General features: G+C 50.3%; 2 protein-coding genes across 5 annotated transcripts; both read right to left on the bottom strand.

Annotated features, from left to right (window-relative positions):
• Nucleotides 1–1,761: 1,761 nt before the first annotated feature.
• On the bottom strand, nucleotides 1,762–8,901 carry RNASEL (ribonuclease L). Of its 4 annotated transcripts, none has more exons than XM_062004374.1 (7): nucleotides 8,584–8,901; nucleotides 6,287–7,862; nucleotides 5,734–5,822; nucleotides 5,151–5,341; nucleotides 4,938–5,046; nucleotides 4,043–4,164; nucleotides 1,762–3,002 (listed from the first exon to the last, which is right to left on the bottom strand). In XM_062004374.1, the coding sequence occupies exons 2-7, from the start codon at nucleotides 7,698–7,700 to the stop codon at nucleotides 2,867–2,869; spliced, it is 2,061 nt and encodes a 686-aa protein (XP_061860358.1). In that variant the 5' UTR covers nucleotides 7,701–7,862; nucleotides 8,584–8,901; the 3' UTR covers nucleotides 1,762–2,866. The 4 variants fall into 4 exon arrangements, with proteins under 4 accessions (XP_061860358.1, XP_061860359.1, XP_010198667.2 ...); XM_062004375.1 differs by having other exon boundaries at nucleotides 6,287–7,883; nucleotides 8,757–8,901; XM_010200365.2 differs by having other exon boundaries at nucleotides 8,757–8,901.
• Nucleotides 8,902–16,568: 7,667 nt separating this feature from the next.
• On the bottom strand, nucleotides 16,569–21,222 carry RGS16 (regulator of G protein signaling 16). Its single transcript, XM_062003849.1, has 5 exons — nucleotides 21,143–21,222; nucleotides 19,776–19,877; nucleotides 19,086–19,147; nucleotides 17,657–17,823; nucleotides 16,569–16,769 (listed from the first exon to the last, which is right to left on the bottom strand). The coding sequence occupies exons 1-5, from the start codon at nucleotides 21,220–21,222 to the stop codon at nucleotides 16,569–16,571; spliced, it is 612 nt and encodes a 203-aa protein (XP_061859833.1).
• Between the last annotated feature and the right edge of the window lie 400 nt (nucleotides 21,223–21,622).

Below are 21,622 nucleotides of genomic sequence, written 5' to 3'. Positions count from 1 at the left end.
GTACCTACAGGGTGGGTGTCAGGAGGATGAGGTGACTCTTTTTTTCTGCAGTGCCCAATGACAGGACAAGGGGTAAGGGACATAAGCTGGAACACAAAAAGTTCCACTTAAACACAAGGAAATACTACTTTGCTGTGTGGGTGAGGGAGCCTTACACAGGCTGCCCAGGAAGAGTGTGGAGGATCCTTCTCTGGAGGTTTCCAAACCTATCTGGACACGTTCCCGTGTGATCTGATGGAGGGGAACCTGCTTTGGCGGGGGGTTGGGCTGGATCATCTCTAGAGGTCCCTTCCAGCCCCCACCATACTGTGATTCTGTGATTTATCAGACTGTGACATCAGGCACTGCCACACCACCCAGCTACAACACTGTCCAGATGTCCTTGCCAATGGCTTTCCATCCTGCTTTGCCTCTTACTGAGCACTCACCCATCTTTCCCTAACCCCGTGAGCAACAGAACCTGATGTTTACCTCGGTGTTGCTCCCAGCTCTGTATCCATCCACTCTTCTTGTGACCTAAAAGCTCTGTGAGCAAAAAGCTTTGTGAGCGTGGATCAAGCTTCTCTGACATCAGCCTGCCGGCCCCTCCAGCTCCTCAGAAGGCAGGACACAGCCCTGCAGATCACAGGAGCCTTCCCTGGAAATTCTTCCCAGCAGCCTGTTTTCCCCAGAGGGAGAAATCATGGGTTCCACAGGTTTAATCATTCCTCTCGTTTGGACACCTTTGAGTGTGCTCTGCTTTCAGGAAAGCCTTTCCACAGCATTTTAAGTCTGCTAAGTCACGGCCCTTTACAAAACAGTAGAGAGATGCAAAGAGACACAAAGGTCAAAGCAAGCTGGAAACATGGAGTTTTAGAAGCAGCTGAAGGAGCCCAGCATATGGCCTCACCTCCCCTCGTGCAAGAGCAGAAACATGCTGCAGTGGCATGGAGCCAGCAAGCGCCCCATAGCACCCCTGCTGCCCACACTGCTGAGACCCAGACACGCTGCTCTGGGTGTCCTCCTGCTTTCTGGGCATGACAGAGACACAATGAGCAAGAAAAACAAGGGTGGGGAAAGGAGAAAATTAAAAATATGGACACAAGAGGAGTCCACATTCTCCTGGTTGCATTTCTGTAATGGAACCTCACCACCAATTGCATGGTCATGCTTTCTTATTGAAAGGTTCCAAGAGCATCAGAAGGACCTTTGCTCTGAGCCAGGGTCACTGATGCAGGCTGTCCCTCAGGACCCCAGAGTACATGACGCATGGCAGTCTACAAGCCAACTTGAGCACATCAAAGCCTGTTGGCTTGCAGGTACCTATAAGCACACACAGCTGAACAGATGTGCAGGGCTCAATGATGCATTATGGCAGCCACTCAGTTGTAGAGGAGACAAGTCAAACATCTACTCCCAGAGTTTTACATGTACACAAACCCACACGTGCAACCATTGACACTCATCTTTGCACCTCAACTCATCCATGACATCCTCACCCTCACTCCACAAAAATAATGCCAACCACTCCATCCCCAGCACATAATTACACAAAAAACAACTTGCTTCCAAGGACAATACTTCCTAACATTTTGTTTTCCCATTAGATACCCATATGGGCCAGAAGCAATTCATCTGAGCAGTGACAAGCAGTGCTTACCTAAACAACCAAGAGATATTTCCATGGGAAGGCCAAAAATCTCAGTCTTTTGGGTGTTTTATAGTGCTGCAGACTATCTCTTTCTGTGCAGAGAGGATGAAGGAACCTCATTCACAAATGAGTACAGAGTCAGCTTTCCAGGTAAGTTTATTCCACTTTGCTTCTCCATAGGATAATTGAAAGGCTGAAAAAAACCTCTCTGTAAGCAACATACAACCATTGTGCAAATCAGAGTGTTAGCTGAGAAACACGTAAGCCCTTGCACAACAAGACACATGTTACACGCTGCAGGATTTCAGAAGTGGGTTTGTGCCACCCAGCCTCCAATATCAAAGCCCTGAGCTGGCTGCATGCTACAGCTGGATGGGCACTAGCTCTGTGGGAAGGAGCTGGGTCTGGCAGGAGGACGGTGATACCATTTCAGAGAGCGGGAATGCTTCTCTGTAGCCCTGCCTTGCAGATGCAGCCTGCCACAGCACAGCTTGTCCTTTTCAGAAGGAAGCAGTCCCTTTGACGTCAGTGACCTTTTTCAGGTGAGTCAGGGCCACTCACAGCAGCAGTTTTGTGGGATCGTTGCTGTTTACGTCCATTCCTTGTGCAACATCTCCCAAGTCCCCCAGAAGCAGTTGTCTGGGTCCCAGCAGGCTGGCCTGAGTGTGCCTCTGCCACATCAGGGGGATAACAGGCCAAGGGCAACTCTGCAGCCAGACCATTGCCTAGGCATCTCATTTTCTGGCTGCTGTGTTTCAAAAAAGACCAAAAAGAGAGAATTCATGTCTTTCCAGGGGTAGATGAGCAGCTCCTCAGTGCAAGCTGTAGGGAATACTGCCCTTAGAAGGCAGCTTGAACTCTTTTTCCTTCATCAGAGAGCCCCATGTTGTCTGGCAGTGCCTGAGCTCTTCTCCTGCCTTGCAGATGCATGGGGGCTGATCCACATGTCCTGCTCTCCATAAGGATCAGCCCTCAATCCCCACCTCAGAGAGGCAGATACACTGAGAGGTACAGTGATAGGCAAGGGTAGCCTGGGCTGGCACTCCCTTTCTCTCCAAAGTCCACGGTTGTTACACCAAACACTCGTGAAACATCTTTTATTTCTTAGTCCTTCATGCTCTGTCCGTGCACATTCTCAGCTCCTTACTCCCTTCAACTCTTTTGCAGCTGAAGAAGCAGGGAATAAAAGTAGGCAGTGACAGTGGGATCAGACACAGGACAGGAAGCAATGACATGCTACAGAGAAGGGTCCTGCATGTCTGCAAAGTGACTGTACTCAGGATTCTGGCGCAAAGCATTGTAGGCATAAATGGTAAGTGCTGGGAAAAGCTCCAAGAAATACTCTGCATGGTCCCCTATTCTGCTGCTGATACTGAAAGAGAGCAAATCCAAAATGAATTTTTAAAGTTTGCCCGAGGAACCAAGTGTCCAGGATGCCCTGGTTCCCCCCTTGCAGAGAACAAGCCACTCCATTTCTGATAATACAGCAGCTGTGGTAAAATCTGCAACTTTTCTACACCTTCCCTAAGCTTCTCCATCCATTTCTTCCCTATTCCTCCAGCGTCTTCATAATGCCTAATCCCGCCTGCATCTTCACCTAAGAGCAGTGCTGGCTACCAGCCTCAGTGAAACCATCACTGGGAGCCAATGCCACCTCTAACCTCAAGTGTAAGTGCTCAGTGACTATAGAGGGTTGGAGACTCTGGCAGCCCTTTAGGAATGAAGACGTCCTAACAGGGTCCTCTAACAGGACCAGGGCTTCCTGATCTGTGTCTCAAAGCACTTCAGCACAGTAAACATCAGCACTTTGGAAATACTATCAAGGTAGATAAGGAGGCTTTTCAAAGGTATAAAGGATGATACAAATATTTAAGAGTGATCTGAAAACCTTCCTGGAGTTATAGCAACAAATATCAGCCCACAGCCAAAATAACAGCCCAGAAGGACACGTTCATGGTGTAGGTGTTCCTCTGCTGTAGGGCTATGACCTGCCTTAGCTGTCACAGACACCTCTCCAACCCACAGGCTGCTCTGCAAAGGCAAGGATGCAGATGGAGCTCCCCCCAGGTCTCTGAAGCTGCTGCTTTCCCTCTGGAGCAGAAAGCTGTGCTTGACCGTGTTCACCTGTGGGACATGATCTGGGAATCGAACTGCTTCAAAATCCGAGGTCTAATCCTCTGAGCTTAACTTCCCTTTCTGACCTTCAGGAAGGTGGTTTTTGAGGGCTGACTCAACTGCTTGCTGCTGTGACACTACTGTGCTCCCAGAGGAGATAGGCCCTGTGACATGGGGCTTGTGTTCACCCCTCCAGAAAACCATCTGAAGAAGGTTTTGCTCTCAAACTCATTGAAACTTGCAGATACTCCCAGATGCTCCCTGCAATGCAACTATGGCAGCGGCAGATGCACGTACCAGGCATCTGGGTGTTCATCCAGGTTTCTGATAAACCTCAGTAGGTTAGTGATGTCGTTGCTGTATCTGTATGGTGGCCTTCTCTTGGGATGTTCCATGATATACAGAACCTCTCTGTCAATCTGAAAAAAAAAAAGCACATAGATTATTGTCTGCCTTTCACAGCCCACAAGAGCAGCATATCTACCTCCAGTCAGCGTAGCCACTGCCTCTCTGCAGGGACATCACCTTGCACAAGTAAACTTTGTGACCCTTGAAAGCATATTTGCTAACATGAGCAGGGGAGTTCACTCTGCAGGGCATACGTCATACAGACCCCTTGATTTCTCCAAGTGTTTCCTCTCCTGTCTTGCCAAGGGGTGACATTGATTCTAAGACACATGGCACAGGAGATTTTGATGTGTGTGTCTGGATGGCAGGAGGGACTCGGGAGTCTTGATCTAATTGTGCCACTGTTGAGAGGACCACATGGGCTGCCAACGTGAACAGAGGCTGTCAGATCTCAAATGATGCAGTATGTTTTTCTTTGCTACCTGCAAAAGCAGGCCTGGACTCACTGCTTTGGAGCTAGGTATTTGCTGGTGTCAAGGGCCAGAGGTCCCTGTCTTAAGGGGTCACCAACAAACATCCTTGAAGGTTTGCCAGCTAACTGTATAATGACCATCCTCTACTACCACCCAGGTTAACAGAGCTCCCTTTAGCAGCAATGACTTTGGTCTGGTGCATTGCAATTACATGGTTTAGATGATTTAATAGTTTTTGCCTCAGTTATCTGTATTTGCATGGAGCTACTTTTCCAGGTATGGTTTTAAACAAGGCCTGTGAAACACTCAGGAAAAGCTTCTACCTAAGTGCCTAGCTCAACCTTATCTCAATCCAAAGGGGAGAATATTACCTCCTTGGTCCACTCTGGGTAAGGACAACTTTCTGCAGCTTGAAAGACAGCTTTTCGATTGGGGAGGTCTTTGATTTTATTCCATATACTCTTCAGGAACTTGAACCTGCTGTGGAATGAGGAGCTTTGTTAGTGGCAACAGGCCATCGCTGTTCCCAGTGCCACAGGCCAATCCTGTTCTGAAAGCTTTTCCTTTCTACTCCCAGGACTTACGTCTGTTTGCTCCAGAAATAGGGATGTTTGCTCAAACCTTCCAAGCCTCGTCCATCATGAGAGACCAGGCTCCTTGTAAGGTCCAGAGCCTCCTCATAATCCGGGGAATCAGCTGGCAAATCGTCAGGACTCACTTGCTGAAGGGGTTTCTTACCCCCCGTTAAAACATACAGCACGAGCCTCCTGAGACTCTGCAAGGAAACACATCACTGCTCACGTGCCAGATGCATGACACTTCTTACCAAGTGGAAGAGGACTAGGAATCCCAAAGGAGCAGACTGCAAATGTGCACCTATAGGTGTGCAAACACACACAAACTTTGAAGCTGTGTGCACAAAGAGAGAAGAGACAGACACCATAATCATGCTCACAGGATATCTGGTGTTATCCCACCACCAGCCCCAGCCTTGCATCCTAATCACTCTCATTCTTATACACTGTCTATCATTACATGGCCTTTCCCAACACTCAAGGTGTTTTCTAGTTGAGGAGGCAGGAAGGCTTTCCCTAGGATTCACAGCAACAGAAAATAGCAGTGAGAGCCTGACATTTTGAACCATACATTGATTTGCAGCAAAGTTACCTCTAAATCTGAGTCTACACGTTCTTTTCCACCTTCAATCGACTTTCTTTTATTATCAAAGTCCGTCAAGTAAATTTTGCCACCTAAATCTGAGGAAATAAGAGAAATCATTTACAAATCATAGAATGGTAGGGGTTGGAAGGGACCTTTAGAGATCATCTAGTCCAACCCTCCTGCAGAAGCAGGTCCACCTAGATCAGGTCACATAGGAACATGTCCAGGGAGGTCTTGAAGACCTCCAAGGAAGAAGACTCCTTGATATGGGCTGTCACTGACTTCTGGATGGCCCCTTCTGTAGAAAACAAACCTCTAAAGAGATCTACTGTGGGTTGATTTGCTTCTGGAATCCTGGAAGCCCTGGAAAGGAGTGCAAAGCTAATGAGACACAAAGTTATATTCACTCCTTTGTGGCTGGCTGTGAACACATCTATATTTATTCAAAGAGGAAAGCTGATACCACAGACACTCCATTCTGCACAAAGACATCTGTGCAGACTTTCTCTAAACTACAATTGGAAAACAAAATGAAAACTCTGAAAAAGCAAAAGATAACCTATGAGAAAGTTGCTGGGATGCAGATCCTGGTGAACGAATCCAAGGGAGTGCAGCTCTCTCACTGCCTGGAAGATCATCCTCAGAGCATCTTTGGGATCCATTTGGCCATCTGGGTCATGCAAGTGTTCTTCAAGGTTTTTCTCCCAGAGGGGGAAGCACAAGTACATGTAGCCTCTTGCCTTCTCAAACTGGAAGAGCTTCAGCAGATGTTCACAGTTACCACACAGGTCAAAGAACTTCTTCTCTCTTTCACCCTCTGCACTGCAGCTTATTCTGACCGCTACCTCTGTCCCGCCGTGCAGCCCCAGGTAGATGTCACCCTGAATCCTCTGCCGGACGTACTGAAATACCTTCAGTTTGCCAATCATTGGCCGGTATATTTTGTAAAGATCTTTCAGCTGGTCCCTCCAGCGTTTGCTGTTTGGCTCCCAGTCTTGGAGGGTTTCTGGAACAAGCTTGGCATGATGCTGGCGGAGTAGACGTACCATTTCAGGGGCACGGTTCATATTTGCCACAGCGATAAGGTTCCCAACATCAGTCCTTGCTTTGTTTTCACACAACAACTCTGCTATGTCGTAACTATTTTGCTTCACAGCCACCATCAGTGCTGTGTTGCCCTCTTCATCCGCATCATCAATCTCAATTTTACCCTTCTCCAACAAAGCTTTCACTAAATCAAGGCTCCGCATTTCAACAGCTAGGATGAGGGCAGTTTTCCCACATTCATCTTTGCTGGTCACATCAACACCACAGTCCAGCAGGAAACGGCTTATGGAGTCCTGACTCTCTTTGAGGGCATGAATCAAGGCATTCCTATCTTTGTTATCACAAGCGTTCACGTCAGCCCCCATCTCTTGGACAAGAGTTTTTACAACGGAGAGGTGGCCCTTCTCACAAGCATCCATCAGTGCTGTCCCACCTCCTTTATTCAGCTTCGCTTTCTCCTCACTAACTGCCCTCCTCAGATTCACCTCTGCTCCTTTGCAGTGGAGGAATCTCAAGGCTTCCTCCTTCCCGTAATGAGCAGCCTCCATGAAAGCCGTGAAGCCATTGTCATCACGCTCGTTAACGTCTGCCCCATGATCGAGGAGGAGCTGCAGGATACTCACATTGCCCACTATCCCTGCCTCAGTCAATGCAGTGCCACCATTGTCCTTCCTGGAGTGCACACAAGCACCCATGGCCAGCAGAAGCCGGACCAGTTCCTCGTCATTAGCTTGCACAGCACTCTGCAGCGGTGTCCAGCCACTGCCCGCTTTGGAGTTCACATCTGCCCCTTTCTCCAGCAGCTCCAGAACATCTTTTTTATCGCTGCACCTCACAGCAAGATTTAACTTGCAGGCAAGGTCTTCTGCTGTCTCTGTAGTGGAAGAGGGAGATGCCTCCTGCTTGCTGTGAGCAGCAGGCTCCATGATGGTTGGAGAGAGGGCTCCGTGTCTCTGATGGTCCTCAGCCACTGAAGGATGGGAGGGGTGCAATGCTCATCGTCTTCATTGTAAGGGATACTCTGGCTCTGGCTGACAAACCATGCTTAGTAGGATAGGCTGCTATTGCAAGGGCACTGTGGTCTTCACCTAATTAATAAACAGGAAAATCTGCTTTTATTAGCCTGTGAAACCTTGCCATTTGCATTTGACGCCCTGCAGGTCTCTGTGAGGGGCAACTAGGGACAGTAATATCAATGCCAGCTGAGAGAGCTAAGGCCCAGCGGGAAGAAAGGCTTTAGCACGTACCCAGACATCTGTAGTCACCACTCCTGCCTCGTCTCAGTACCAATCACAGCACAGGCAGATGTGTCCAGGGCAGGAGACAGGGGAGAACCCAGGATGTTCTTGCAATAAATGTTATCTCAGGTTTATTGGAGGTTACTTAATAAGCCAGCCCTCAGCAATGTGTTTGGGTGGAGATTGCAACAGGAAGAAAAGGGTATTCTGCATCGGGTTAGGACGATAGTCACGTGCACAGTCCTGGAAAGTCCCCCGGAACAAACACAGACATAACCTTAATCCTTCCTGCCTCCATCAGCACTTAGGAGGCTCTACCTGAACAGAAGCCTTTCCTAAGCTTTTCACAACATGAAGAAGTCAATCAGCCAGGACCTGATCCATCTATATCAATTAAACATCTAGGAAAGCTGGAACTCAAATACCCATTTTCCCGACTGCAAAGACTGGTTCAAGGGACCAGCACTTTCAGGAGCCATTGTATGAAGAGCTGAACTGCAAATAAATTAGCTAAGCAACTCAGAAAAGTGACAGCAAAGCCTTAAGGTATTAAGCCAAAGCATAAATTTACCTGGATTTACCCTCAGGAAAGCCAAGGACCATTTCATGGATGGTTTCTGCCCTCACCCAGCAGGAAATGAATATGCTGTTTCATCAATTTAGATGCATTTGGTTTCTTTGCAGGAACTTCTATGTCTTTTGCCACATATTAAAAAAAAAACCACCCCAACATTAAAATGTTACCTTCCTGGCTGGAAAAGCAGCCCAGCATCCCCTGTTCACGCTGGGGCCTGAGTTCCTCACCCCCGCCGGGCAAAGAGAAGCCTGGAGAAGCAGACAGCGGGGGCTGTGCAACTTCCTGCTCTGCTGCTGAGCCGCAGAACCACGAGTGCCCTGCCTTAAGGAAATATTGAAGACTTTCTGTCCCCTCCCACTGACTTTTGGCCAGGAATCACTTTGCATCTGCGCATGACGGGAACATACCAACGTGCAACATCACGCAGAGCTGCCCAGTATCACCTGCCACCACCTGCCCTGGGAAGGTGAGGAATGGGCCCCTCTGCCCAGCTAGAAACACAGACACTGCTTAAAATGCCTCTAAAGCCAAGGAACCGCTTTTCACAGTAGTTGCTCTACACAGCTGCTTCCCAGCAAGCATCCCCCAGAGAATAATTGCTCCCCAGAAAAGTCTGCAAGTATATGCTGTGCCCTCCCAGGAAGGAGCAGCCCTGGGAGCATCTTGCAAGAGGATGTTGGGGGATTTGGGGAGGGTTGTTTCGTTACTTTTTTCAGCACACAGCTAAGTGCTCTCCCCATACAATCCCATACACTTAGACCCTGTTTACAAACATACTCAGCAGCGATTCAGCAGCTGAAGGCACACTGACCTTAAATGCACTAGTGCTGAGTTTTCTGGGAGGGCAGGGGTTTGGGTATTTTTTTGTCAGAGTGAAAGTTGGGCTTGTGTTTGGGTGGTTTTTTTTTTCTTATAGGCTTTTCCTTATCAGCTTCCTTGTAGGCAGGTCAGGGTGAACACAATGCAGCCCCAGGGAGCCCAGTCCTTCAGCCCCTCTCACCCATCTGCAAAGGGTGTGCAGGAAGGATAGGAAGGAGCCCCATTTGTGACGTGCCACCCAGTTTCCCCCACTGCCCTGTAACGTCAGCTGAACATGCAGAGCCCTGGCAGCTCCCCCAGCCAGCTCCATCCAGCAGTGCTGAGTGCAGGATTCAACTTGCACCTGAAACGGGGCTGGAATCTCATCAAGGAATCCACGCCTGGCTTTCCATGGCACATTGGTACATGCACAAACTGGGCTGGATATAAGCCCAAGGGCATAAATGCAGAAAAACACATCCTAAAGGGGTGTATGGATACAGTCCTGTACACATTTTACATGCATATCCAAGCTCTTCTGTGCACTTGCATTACTCACTCACATCTGCTTCACAGTTTTCACACAAGCTCTGCCTACACAGGAATTGCATCTTTGAACTCCTCCATCATGCTGAGCATCCTGCTCTCCACAGCATGTAGCCCATCCACGAGGTCTGGGAGCTTCCTGCCATCTCTGGATGGAGTTTTACAGACTTTGTGTTGTCACAGGAGACCTTGATGCAGCCTCAACAGGGAAAAAAATCTGTAAAACTCAGGGAATGATCTCAAATCCCTCTCAAGACTGTCAAGATCCCATTTTAATTCACAGTAATCTGCTGAACTCAACAGAACAACTCCTGGTTTGACCAGAGCTGGGGCTCCAGCTGCAGGGTTAGACTACTCATTTGCAGGCTGGAAAAGAGACAAACAAGCAGAGCAGGGGCATATCACAGTCTGAGCCAAGAAAAGAGACATCCAAAACCAATAAATCAATATTACAGTACATAACAATACCACATCACCAGCCACCCAAGTGCAAAAGCCTTCTTCAGCTTGCTGATTTAATTAGTGAATTATCTTATGGTAGAAAGATTAAAACCCCTAGGATGGTAAGAACCTCAACCCCAGGATGTTAGGAACCAGGTATTTGCAAAGGACTGTGACAGAAGCATCCTCTGCCTGCAACCTCTCAAAGAAGGATTTGCTAGTAACACTATCCCTGTCTTTCAAATTGCTTTCCACAGACCTGTAAGTTTAAACTCTTGGTCCCTGGAACAAGCAGTTCATGGGGAATAGAAGGATCTCAAAGGTTTTCTAAAGCACGGGACTCACAAAGCTCCTCTCCACAACCTTTGTGGCCTCTGGGCTATGTAGTTCCTGCTGTACTTGCACTTCTGCAGAGTCCTTATCTGCCCCCAGGCACACAGAGACTCAAGAGATGAGCTGCTGAGACACAGTCAGCAGGGAAATCAAGGGCACAATTAAGTAAATCTCCCTTTTCCTCCATCCTAAGGGACCTATACCCACTTTTACCACCCTTCCCATGAAATTACATCTCTGAGCATCCATGCCTTGTCCACCAGCCACAAATAAACATGAGCTAAAATGTGGCAACAAAAGCTGCCTGCCAAAGTAATAATATTTTTAAAAGAAGCTATGAATAGCAGGATGTCTTTTTTTTTCCTCTTCATGTTCCCTGCACTTGCTTCCTTATTATACTTCCAAATGGTAATGTCCTAGGGTTTATATGTTTGGTCATGGTGATGTGACTTTCAGTGCTGGAAGACAGCCCTGGAAAATGGTCCACAGAAGGATGAGATTTAGCTGCTGACAGGTGATGCTACCCATGCAGGAGCATCAGCCACATTTCACTTTGCCATGAGGTGTTTTTACATTTTAAATCTACATTTGCAAGCCTTTCAGGCTGAAAAGAAAAATAACAAACCAACAGACTAAGACCTCACCAAGCAAGGCACCACATCCCAATCCCTGGGCAAGGAGAGCAGGTCCATCAGAAGCATCCCACATCAGCCAAAACAGGTCAATCAAGGAGCTGGGCTGAGGACTTGAGCTTAAATGCATTCCCCAAGCAGCAGAGGTAGTCCCCAGCAGCATTTCTCCCAGTTGTTTCTCCTCCCCACAGGCTGCAGCTGTACTGGGTCAGCATGGGGAGGCAGGAGTGCTGCAGAGCCCAGTGCTGCCCTTGTAGCCTCAGCAGTGTCAGAATATTATCATTAATTTGTTATCAGTTCCCAAGACAAGAAGGTAAGAATCCCTGCACACAGCTGCACCGGGTTGGAAACCTTGGCATTTAGCTGCAGATGTAGCAAGAGGGATATGAGTCACGTCACATGTGATTTTGGGCCCTTTATTTGGGCCAAGGCTGTGAAGGCACAATCCACAGAGCAGGAAGCAGTGTGATGCAGCTGCTCCCTCCCTGCCGGCTGGCACAGGAGCTGGCAGAGCTTCCTTCAAAAGTGCTTTATAGCATTTATTTGCACATAAAAAGAAAAGAAATCCTAGATTTGCCTGCATACATGTGGTATTATGTGTGTTTCTCCAATGTGGTATGTGGAAAGCTCAGCATCCATACACCTGTACATGTACATCCAACAGCACAAATATATGTCTTTGTGGCCCACTTCCACACCTATGATCTGGATGAGGGGATCAAGTGCACCCTCAGTAAGTTTGCAGATGACACCAAGCTGGGCAGGTGTGTAGATCTGCTTGAGGGCAGGGAGGCTCTTCAGAGGGACCTGGACAGGCTGAAGCAATACGCTGAGGCCAATTGTAGGAGGTTTAATAAGGCCAAGTGTCAGGTCCTGCACTTGAGCCACAACAGCCCCAGGCAATGCTACAGGCTTGGGGCAGAGGGGCTGGAAAGCTGTCTGGTGGAAAAGAACCTGGGGGTGTTAATCAACAGCAGCTGAACATGAGCCAGCAGTGTGCCCAGGTGGCCAAAAAGGCCAATGGCATCCTGGCTTGTATCAGCAGTAGTGTGCAGCAGGAACAGGATTGTTCCCCTGTACTGGGCACTGGTGAGGCTGCACCTCGAGTGCTGTGTCCAGTTCTGGGTCCCTCACTACAAGAAGGACACTGAAGGGCTGGAGCATGTCCAGAGATGGGTAACGAAGCTGGGGAAGGGTCTGGAGCACGTCTGATGAGGAGCAGCTGAGGGATCTGGGGGGTTCAGCCTGGAGAAGAGGAGGCTGAGGGGAGACGCGAGCACTCTTTGCAACTACCTGAAAGGAGGTTGTAGTGAGCTGGGGAGTTGGTCTCCTCCCCAAGTAACAAGTGACAGGACAAGAGGAAACAGCCTCAAGTTGTACCAGGGGAGGTTTATCTTGGAGATGAGGAAAATCTTCACTGAGAGTTGATAGACACTGGCACAGGCTGCCCACTGGAGCCCCCATCCCTGGAGATATTCAAAGGACACACAGCTGAGGTACTGAAGGCCATGGGTTAGTGATGGGCTTGGCAGTGTGAGGGGAGGAGTTTGACTCGATCTTAAAGGTCTTTTCCAACCAAAACAATTCTGTGATTCCATGTCCTCAGGCCACCCCAAAGGCTGCTTGGCCGTGCCGGAGCAGGGACCCCCGGGTGCAGGAGGAGAGGAGGGCCCAGCAGTGATGCCATCGCACCGAGACGCTGCTGGCAACAGGCCGGGTCCCACGGCACAGCAAAACCGGCGGGGATTTTTCCACCAAATAAATCCACCCCTCATCCCAGCTCATGGAAACCTGGCCCTGAAGCAAGTATGTATCACAGCCGGGGGGGAACCAGCACCAGCCCCCACGTTTGCTTCCCGGAGCTCAAATCTTCTCTGCTGCATCCAAATTCACAGCCTCTGCCCTGGGAAATTCTGGCTATGGTTTATTGGAAGCAACCGCAGCCGGCCATGCCCAGAGGCACTCATGGGAAACTTTGCCTCTTCTTTCTCTCCGTGGTTTTGTGGGTTGGGGTTTTGTTTTATCCCCTCAAGGCTTTAAATGTTTTGTTCTGTTACCCCTGGGTTTAGCCAGCACTCGCAGGGGACACTCTGGATGCAAGCATGGTTTTATTGACCGAGTTTTCTCTTTGGGAAGCATCTCAGACTTGTAGAGACAAAACTATGCTGCAAATGGGATTCTTCAGTATCAGCTGTGAAGTCTGAACTCTACCACTGAGGCTGAGACTCAGCCTGGCCCATCCATTTCTATGCATGGTGCATCAAGAATGCATGGAAACAAATAACCCCAAATAACTCCAAACTTCTTTCTAAAGAAAGGTCAAAAATATTACCATTTCTTGCTTTTTCTGTTGCTCAATTGAATACATTTTTTTACTGGAAAATCATTTTTAAATTAACTTCAAAGTGTGCAAGATAAAATGCTCCATTTTTTCCAGTTAGAAGCTGCAATTTCAATAAAAAATAATGATTTTGTTTCTAGCTGCTTCTATACTGTTTTGCTGCTCTAAGTCTCTGTTGCTGGATAATTTAAATGCTTCCTGGACACCTTTTAGCTAACTTCTTCCTTCCTGGACACCTTGTAGCTAATTTTTTCCCTCTCCCATGCACTAAGATCAGATACAGAAGAAGATTCTGAACTGCCTGCCTTTAAGAAATGGCCATGCTTCAGGAATCAGCGACTAAAGATACAAGGGATTTTAATCTGCCTTCCCCCAGGTTGGAGGGTGACAACTGTGGGGAATAAAGATGGAGAAATCAATGTATTTTGCAATGAATGATGATCCTTGGACTCTGCATGGTTGCATTAGAAGACATAGAGCTTTGTTATAGTCCCAGTTGTTTGTAGAGAGCTTTTTAATGGCAAAGGCTGGCTTGTGCCAGCAGCAGTAGCGTGGCAGCTCAGCACTCTTAATTTACAGTCACCTGTGATGCCAGTTCCTCTTCAGCAGTCCACTCAACACTCTCCTCTGCTGATGCAGGCCAGTTAATTTTTGGTTTCCAAAACAGGCAGTAAATTTACTGACAGCATTTGCATCTCTGAGCTACACTTAGATGCTTCCCTCCCTGCCCCAGGCAGCCCTCCAGTGTGGTCCCTAGAGGTGCACACCCCACATCCCCTCACCTTCTGCCCTCCCAAAGCATCCCACAGGGACACAGGGGACTGCTCAGACCTCAGAGGCAGCACATGCTGCAGCAGAGGTAGGATATTTCCTAATAACCCTTCTAATGCCAGGTACTTTCTCCCTTGTAGATTAATTCAGTCATCAGCTGAGTTATTGATAAAAATCCAGTATTATTTACAATAATAACATTTGTGTTCCAAAAAGAGCAGCCCTCACTAAAATCCTCCTGTGCTTTTAAGGGAATGGTGTCTGTTAAATGGGATTTAGGAACTGCAGCCCTGTAAAGCACTCAGGCAATGGGGAGCAATACAAACAATACTGAACACCCTGGCAATGAAGATACTCAAAACCTAACTTCTGCTCTCATTCTGGCTGGGAACTGTTCAATTCTCTTCGATATGCCAAATACCACCAAGCTCTAACTTTTTGCAAGTGTCCACCTTCCTTTTCTGTTCTTGACATTGAGACTTTGAAAGCAACTGCAAATGCCCCTTGAGCCATCCAACACCAGCAGCCTGTTTTAGTATGTCTTGCAAGCCACTCAAAATTAGAATGTAGAAGTCAACTGAAAGCCAACAAAAAGCCAATGCTGACATGTTGTCAGGGCACTTTCCTCTGTACGATTTATTTCGTAAGGATAACAATGAATTCAGTACTGAAAACAGACCATTGTGCGTCAGTCACTTCAGTAACACAACAAAAGGTGGTTCCAGTTGTAAAAATAAATAATAAATAAGAAAGCAGCTCAAATCACTCTGTAAACACAACAGGGACTCAACGTTGCTCAGAGGTAGAACCGAGTTGGGGAAGATGGAAGAGGACTCAGAGTGACATCCCCAAACTGGTCCTCGGTCCCTTGTTCTGCTCAGCCACAAAGAGCCCAAGTGATCCTGTGCTCCAGCTAATGCTCAGGAGGGAAAGGATGGTTCCCTCGGCAAGGAGTGAGTAGCAGTAGGAGTGGGAAGGACCTCTAGGTTTAGTCTTTAGGGATGAACAGAGGCAGGAGTGGCAGCCCCAGGCTTTCTCAGAAGGAAACAATGCTGGTGGCACATTCCCTGTGACCCAACACAGGACACCCAGGGGCTCCCCATCACCCACCCCGGCAGCTGCTGGCAAACAGGGCCCCAAAGCCACCCCCAAAGCTAAGGGGAGGAAGGAAACAGCACAGACTACAATGCATCTTTTTGCTGCTATCAACGGCCCTCTGAGCCTCCGCTGTCCTGGACCCCTCACAGCTGCTCACATACCTTGCTCCATGGTCACGTTACAGATCTGGCTGGTCATCAATGTGAAGTTACTACACAGGAAAGGTGGGAGGCATGCTAAGTGCTACAATATCTAAACCTCATTTACAAGCTCCTCAGACAAGTGTGTGTGCCTTCAGCAGTGCTCTTCTAATAAATACAGATATCACCAGAACGATAAAATAAATAACAATAAGAGTAATGTCAACAGTCAGATGTGTGACCAAAGGTTGTGTGCAATCCAAAGGCCACGTAGCGTAAGTGAGGGATAAACCCATCACTGCTGGGGACACGCTGTGCTGGGAGAAGGGACAAAGCCGTGGTGCAGAGCATGCGCGGGGAACGGCAGAGGAAGGGTCTCAGGAGAAGGCAGGTGCAGGGTCCCCCGGGCTGAAAATGCCACAGTGTCTCTGGACTTCTATTCTGGCCATTCCCTCATCAGAACAGCCCCGTGGGCAGGCCTGGGGCTCCGCAGGGATTGCAGGCTGCTGTGCTGGCTCTGCAGCCGGGGCTGCTGCTGCAGGCGGGAGCTCTCCAGGTAGGGGTGCAATGGGGACTCCGCTGTTTATTTCCTGGCCTTGCAACTCCAGCCTGATTTCTTGCTGTCCCTGCGGTGCTGCAGGTCTCTGGCCATGCTGCAAGGGGAGGCACCGGCTTCCCACCTGCTCTGCTTCTCCAGGGAGGGAGGATCTCTCTTCCCAGTGACTCGGTGAGAAGTGGGAAGTGCTTGGGGTCCTGGAGATGCTGCTAAAATGCCAGGGCTTTGGCCAAAAGCCCACATTTGCCAGCTCAGCCCCCACCAGCCGTCCCTCAGCCTCTGCCTGGTGCCCTGGCTCATCCCCCCGTGAGTCTGGGCCTGGGTCAGGTATGCGACCGCTTGCTGATGCCGCGGCTGGTGGCCTGCTTGGTCATGTCCTGGTAAGAGGCAGACTTCAGGAACCGGGGGTACGAGTCCTTCTCCATCAAGGTGCGAGTCTTGGCTTGGGCTTCATTGAAGCAAGCTGAGGTGGCACCCGAGAGGTTCTTGCGGGTGATCTCCCTGGTTTCATGGTCGATATTCACCTGCAAGGAAGCGACACCCACAAACATTAACTTGGTATTACCTTCCCTCCCACGGCAGGGGGTCAAAAGCATTTTCTTCATCTACAGGTCATTATCCTGGTTGATAACAAACTAAACGTGAGCCAGTAATGTGGTCTCATGGCCAAGAAGGCCAATGGCACCCTGGGAGGCATTAAGAAGAGTGTGGCAGCAAGTTGAGGGAGGTTCTCCACCTCCTCTGCCCTGGTGAGGCTTCATCTGGAGTCCTGTGTCCAGTTCTGGGCTCCCCAGCTCAAGAGGGACAGGGAACTGCTGGAGAGAGGCCAGTGCAGGGCCACCAAGATGATCAGGGGACTGGAGCATCTTCCTTATGAGGACAGGCTGCGGGAACTGGGGCTGTTTAGTCTGGAGGAGATTGCAGGGGGATTTCATTAACATTTATCAGTACCTAAAGGGTGAATGTCAGGAGGATGGGGCTGTTGTCTCCAGTGACAGGACAAAGGGTAATGGACATAAGCTGAAACACAAGAAGTTCCACTTAAACACAAGGAAATACTACTTTGCTTTGTGGGTGAGGGAGCCCTGGCACAGGCTGCCCAGGGAAGGTGTGGAGGCTCCTTCTTGGGGGGTTTCCAGACCCACCTGGACACATTCCTGTGTGACCTGATGGAGGGGAACCTGCTTTAGCAGGGAGTTGGGCTGGATGAGCACTAGAGGTGACTTCCAACCCCCACCATTCTATGATGAAGATGTTCACAAGCCTTTATATCCCTTCATGTTGGTGAATCATGCAATGTTAGAAATGAAACCTCTTACGAAGAAGAGCATCTGAATAAAACCCACAGGCATATTCTACTCATTTCCCACTCTATTTGATGCCACAGGACAGAGGAAGAAAATGCTCTCACCTCTCTGGGTGCCTCACTTTGAACAAACTCCTCAAAGATCCTGTTGGCCTTGGAGGCCAGCTTGGTCTTCGACCGGGTCTTTTTGAAGTCCTCACATGCCAGCCAGAAGTCAAGGTTCTCTTCGCTGAACTCTGTCTTCAGGAAGGTGTGGAAGGCTGTCACACCACCTGGGCAGGGGAGGATAGAGCAGTTAATGGGGCAGAAGTGGGGAAGGAAGAGAAGGACCACTGCCAGACATGGATTGCCTTGGGAGCTCAGACAATGACAGCTGCAGATTTCCTTTCCCTCTGGGCAAATTCCACCCTCTGAGACGCTGCTAATTAGCCTCTAGACTCCAATAAAATCCTTTCCCACAGACAAGCAATCCTCTGGTTTTATTTATCTGACCTTTCTGCAATAGGGCTCCAGAGGATTTTCTTTACAGCTTTGGAAAAGAGCTAATTCTACCTAAGGAGAAATGCACTGACGCATCATTTCTCCTGTAGGAATCGAGCAGTGATGGCTTCATTTTCATTTCTCAGCTGAAATCCAGGGGGAACGAGATGCTGAGGAGGATGGGAGAGCAGCTGCAGCAAGGGTTTCAGAGCCAGGCTTGGGGGGCATGTATTAATCTACAAAATTGGAGGTACTTGTTAGCCATCACAGCACTGCAGGAAGGCTGAGGAAAAAAAAAATATGCTTAGCCTAAAACTAGCACTGCAGAAAGACCTTCACTTGCTGTGGAAAAGCTTTTAAGGTAGACAACTGCCTCTGCATTAAAATTTGGCTCTTCTAGCACTGTGTACCTGCTGTAAAGTCCAGTGTAAGAAAAGGATTACACATAGGACTAAAAAGAAGCCCCCCTCTCTGGGTCTGGAGGTGCTGTCTGCATGGGAAGAGGGAGGCAGCACCTTGCGTGTGGCAAATATTGGAGGGGAAAATGGCTCCATGTAACTCAGTAAAAGCAGCTGAATTCCTTCTCCTTGTGGAAGAGTCATCCCTGGAGGCACAGGACAAAAGCCTACAGGAAGGTGGCTGCATTACTGTGCAAAGGACACAGAGAAGACACGTTCCCTTCTGCTGAGTGCAAAGAAAGGGTCGGTCAGAGCATGGTGTGACATTACCCCTGACCGTGCTGCACATGGGAAGCCCACACCGATGCTCCTGTCCCGAGGCAGCAGCAAGGCACTACCAGACAGCGCTTGTGCCCCCTCAAAAGCATGCAGCCAGAAGGAAAGGGTACAGCTTCACAAGGCAGGCAATGAGCCCCATGCATCAGCTCTGCCAGGGCAAGAGAGGGGCCTCTTTCTAAATCCTAAAGCATCTCATTTGAGGGAGTGACAAGATTTCCTCGTGCACTGGCTGCGGGCGTACAGCCACCCCCTTGCTCTTTGGAAGCATGCTCATCCTACACACTCTCACCAAGAGAAGAAAACAAGATCCTACTCACTTTTACTCTTCAGGAGCTGGTCAAAGGACTCCCTCCATTCAAGTACTTCTCGTGAGGAGTCTCTGGAAAAGACAAAAGGACGTAAGGCTCGCTGTCACCCGTGGCAAAGGAAGGGAGGGCTTCAGCCTCCTGTTAATGGGAGACAGTGCAAGAAGGGAGGCAGCTGCACTCAGTGGGAAACCAAAGTGAGACCCCAGCATCCATTACCTGTGAGCTCTCTTTCCTTTCTCCCTTTCTTTTACCTTCCCTGACGGCTCACCAGACCTCAGCTCCATGGTGCAGCTTTGGCCAGGTAGCTTCTCTAGAGAATACTCCAGAGAGCCCTTTTCTGCTGGAATAAGCTCTGCAGAGCTTCCTCTGCAAGAAGACACCCTGCCTTCAGCAGCAATATTTAGTATTTTGTTTTCAGTGCTGCCTGCATTCCCTGGTCTGAGACACCAGGAACTAACTGCAGGAGCTCTCTGGGTTCCTTGCCGATTGCTAAGGCCCTGCTCTCTTGTGCCGAATGCCAGAGCATCAGTTCCCCCATCTGCTTTTATAACTGGTGGAGCTGGGAAGCGATCCGCCTCCCCTGCCTGCCGGGGTGGGGCCGAGGGGAGGGCGCAGATGGGCAGGAGCATCCCCCAGCACAGCCTGGTCCCTGGGGACCCTTCCCGGGCTGAACCTGGGACACGGCACCGCTTGGCTTACCTCCGCCTGGAGCCCAGCTGCAGCTTGCCGGAGGTCCCGATCCTGTGCCCCTCCTCTGGTTTATGGAGCAGGATCCCTAATCGGGTCTTCAGATCCTTGGCTCTGGAAGGGAAGAAGGGGAGAGGTGGGATTGCTGGGCCACCGGGCTGCTGTTGTCATCCCCCCCAGCACCACCACCTCGCAGGGGCTGCACCCCACGGACCCGACACAGCTCGGAGGAACAGCCCTCGCTCCTCAGCTTCAGCTCCTTCTTCGCCTTCTGATGTATGAAATAAATGCTTCCCCAATTGCTTTTTTCTGCTCCCTGGCAACGGCGCTCAGCACTGCGTTAAGCCCAGGGGACTGTTTCCTCCCGCTCGCTTCTCAGGTAGCACCGCCAGTTTTTTCCTCCGGGGCAGGTAGCACAGCAGCTGCTGAGTGCTCAGCTGGAGCCCCCGCAGCTCCTCCCAGCTCCCCGGAGTTAACTTGGCTCCTTTTGCCTTGCCCTCAAAGCACCGGAAAAACACAGCGATCGCTTTCTGCTCGGCAGAGCGGCAACGTTTTGCCGTGAGGCTGCTGCAGCAGAGCTGACGCTCCCCTAATTTTGGGGTGATTTTTGAGTGTCCTTGAGTCACCAGGACCCTGCCACCACACCGCTGCACCCCCCCCCCCCCCCCCCCCCGGGGACTCTAGCCACCTACCCCATGCTTTCCAGACCCAACGAGGCCGGGGATGGCACGATGCTCTGCGAGCGCCCGGGACGCGGCCGCCCATCACCGCGGCTTCGCGGCAGCGGCACCTCCCTGACGGGAGGGATGAACGGTAATACCAACGAGAGCCGCTGCCGAATCGGCTCCTATCCCCAGGGCCCCCCGAGGCAGCGCACGGTCCCGCTGCTATTTGCGTGCCGCAGCTCATTCAAGCATCCCAAGGCGCCCGTACAAAAAGACGTGGTTAAATGTCAAGCCGGCAGCGTGGGGCTTTGTGGCCGTGTTTGGCAGGAGGAGCAACATGTCACTTAACATTTCGACCGTGTTGACAAAAATAGTCCTGCTGCTGTCAACCTGAAGCAAGTTCTGCAGGGAGGGAGATGGAAAAACAGCCCTCGTGCGTTTGTCCGCTTGGACACACGCAGGGCTGCCCTATCCAGCCTCTGCGTGTTTTACCTCTGCGTTCCCCTCCTGGAGAGTGGAACGGATGAAGCCAAAACAATTCAGTCGGGCCATCCTTGACTGCGTGTTTCGCGGCGCTGGGCACCCCAGTTTCCACCGAACCATCACGGCGGCAGCGGGAGCACCAGAGGCTGGCGCAGCCGCTCCAAAGTTAGGTGCGTCTTTTCCAGCTATCCCTCTGCATCCCAGATCTGCGGCGTGGCGAAAGCCCCTTACCTTTCCAGGCAAGTGATGGGGAACGCGGCTAAGCCCCGGCACATGCTGAGAGCTGGGCAGCCGGGCAGCCAGCAACTCATCGGGTCCTTGGGGCAGGGATGTGCAACAGGCGGCTGCGGCACCACCTGCGCCCCCGGCGGCTGCTGTCGGCTGGAAAAGCGGCCAGGAGCCGCGATTTATATCGGATGGGAGGCGGGAGAGCTGGGAGGGGGACCCAGCATCGCTCCAGCCGCCAGCCAACCAACAGCTGCTCTGGCAGCGCCCGGCGAAGATAACGGCGTAGGTAGGTTTCCTTCGCGCTGGTAGCGGGGGAGGGGAGTGGGAGGACCAGGCTTGTCCTTGAGCATCACGGTCATCACCGCTTCCTCGATAACAGGGAAAAAACAACGGGCTCGTTTCCACCGACGTGCTGAGTAACCGTCGGCGGGCAGGCACGGAGATGGGGGCAGGCAGAGGGACGGGACAGACGCCGCATTTCGT

Source organism: Colius striatus, chromosome 10 (genome assembly GCF_028858725.1).
Source record: "Colius striatus isolate bColStr4 chromosome 10, bColStr4.1.hap1, whole genome shotgun sequence".
In the NCBI taxonomy this organism is placed as follows: domain Eukaryota; kingdom Metazoa; phylum Chordata; class Aves; order Coliiformes; family Coliidae; genus Colius; species Colius striatus.
This window is presented reverse-complemented; position numbering and strand designations above follow the sequence as displayed.

Bases quoted from the DNA above. Each gene is read 5' to 3' on its own strand.
- RNASEL (XM_062004374.1), bottom strand. From the start codon at position 7,700: ATGGAGCCTGCTGCTCACAGCAAGCAGGAGGCATCTCCCTCTTCCACT. The intron at 5,342-5,733 runs GTAACTTTGCTG...GTTTCCTTGCAG, and splicing joins GTGTAGACTCAGATTTAGAG to AGTCTCAGGAGGCTCGTGCT. The intron at 5,047-5,150 runs GTAAGTCCTGGG...CTCATTCCACAG, and splicing joins TATTTCTGGAGCAAACAGAC to CAGGTTCAAGTTCCTGAAGA.
- RGS16 (XM_062003849.1), bottom strand. From the start codon at position 21,222: ATGAGTTGCTGGCTGCCCGGCTGCCCAGCTCTCAGCATGTGCCGGGGC. The intron at 19,878-21,142 runs GTAAGGGGCTTT...CTTCCCTTCCAG, and splicing joins CCCATCACTTGCCTGGAAAG to AGCCAAGGATCTGAAGACCC. The intron at 16,770-17,656 runs GTGAGAGCATTT...GCTTCCTTGCAG, and splicing joins AAAGTGAGGCACCCAGAGAG to GTGAATATCGACCATGAAAC.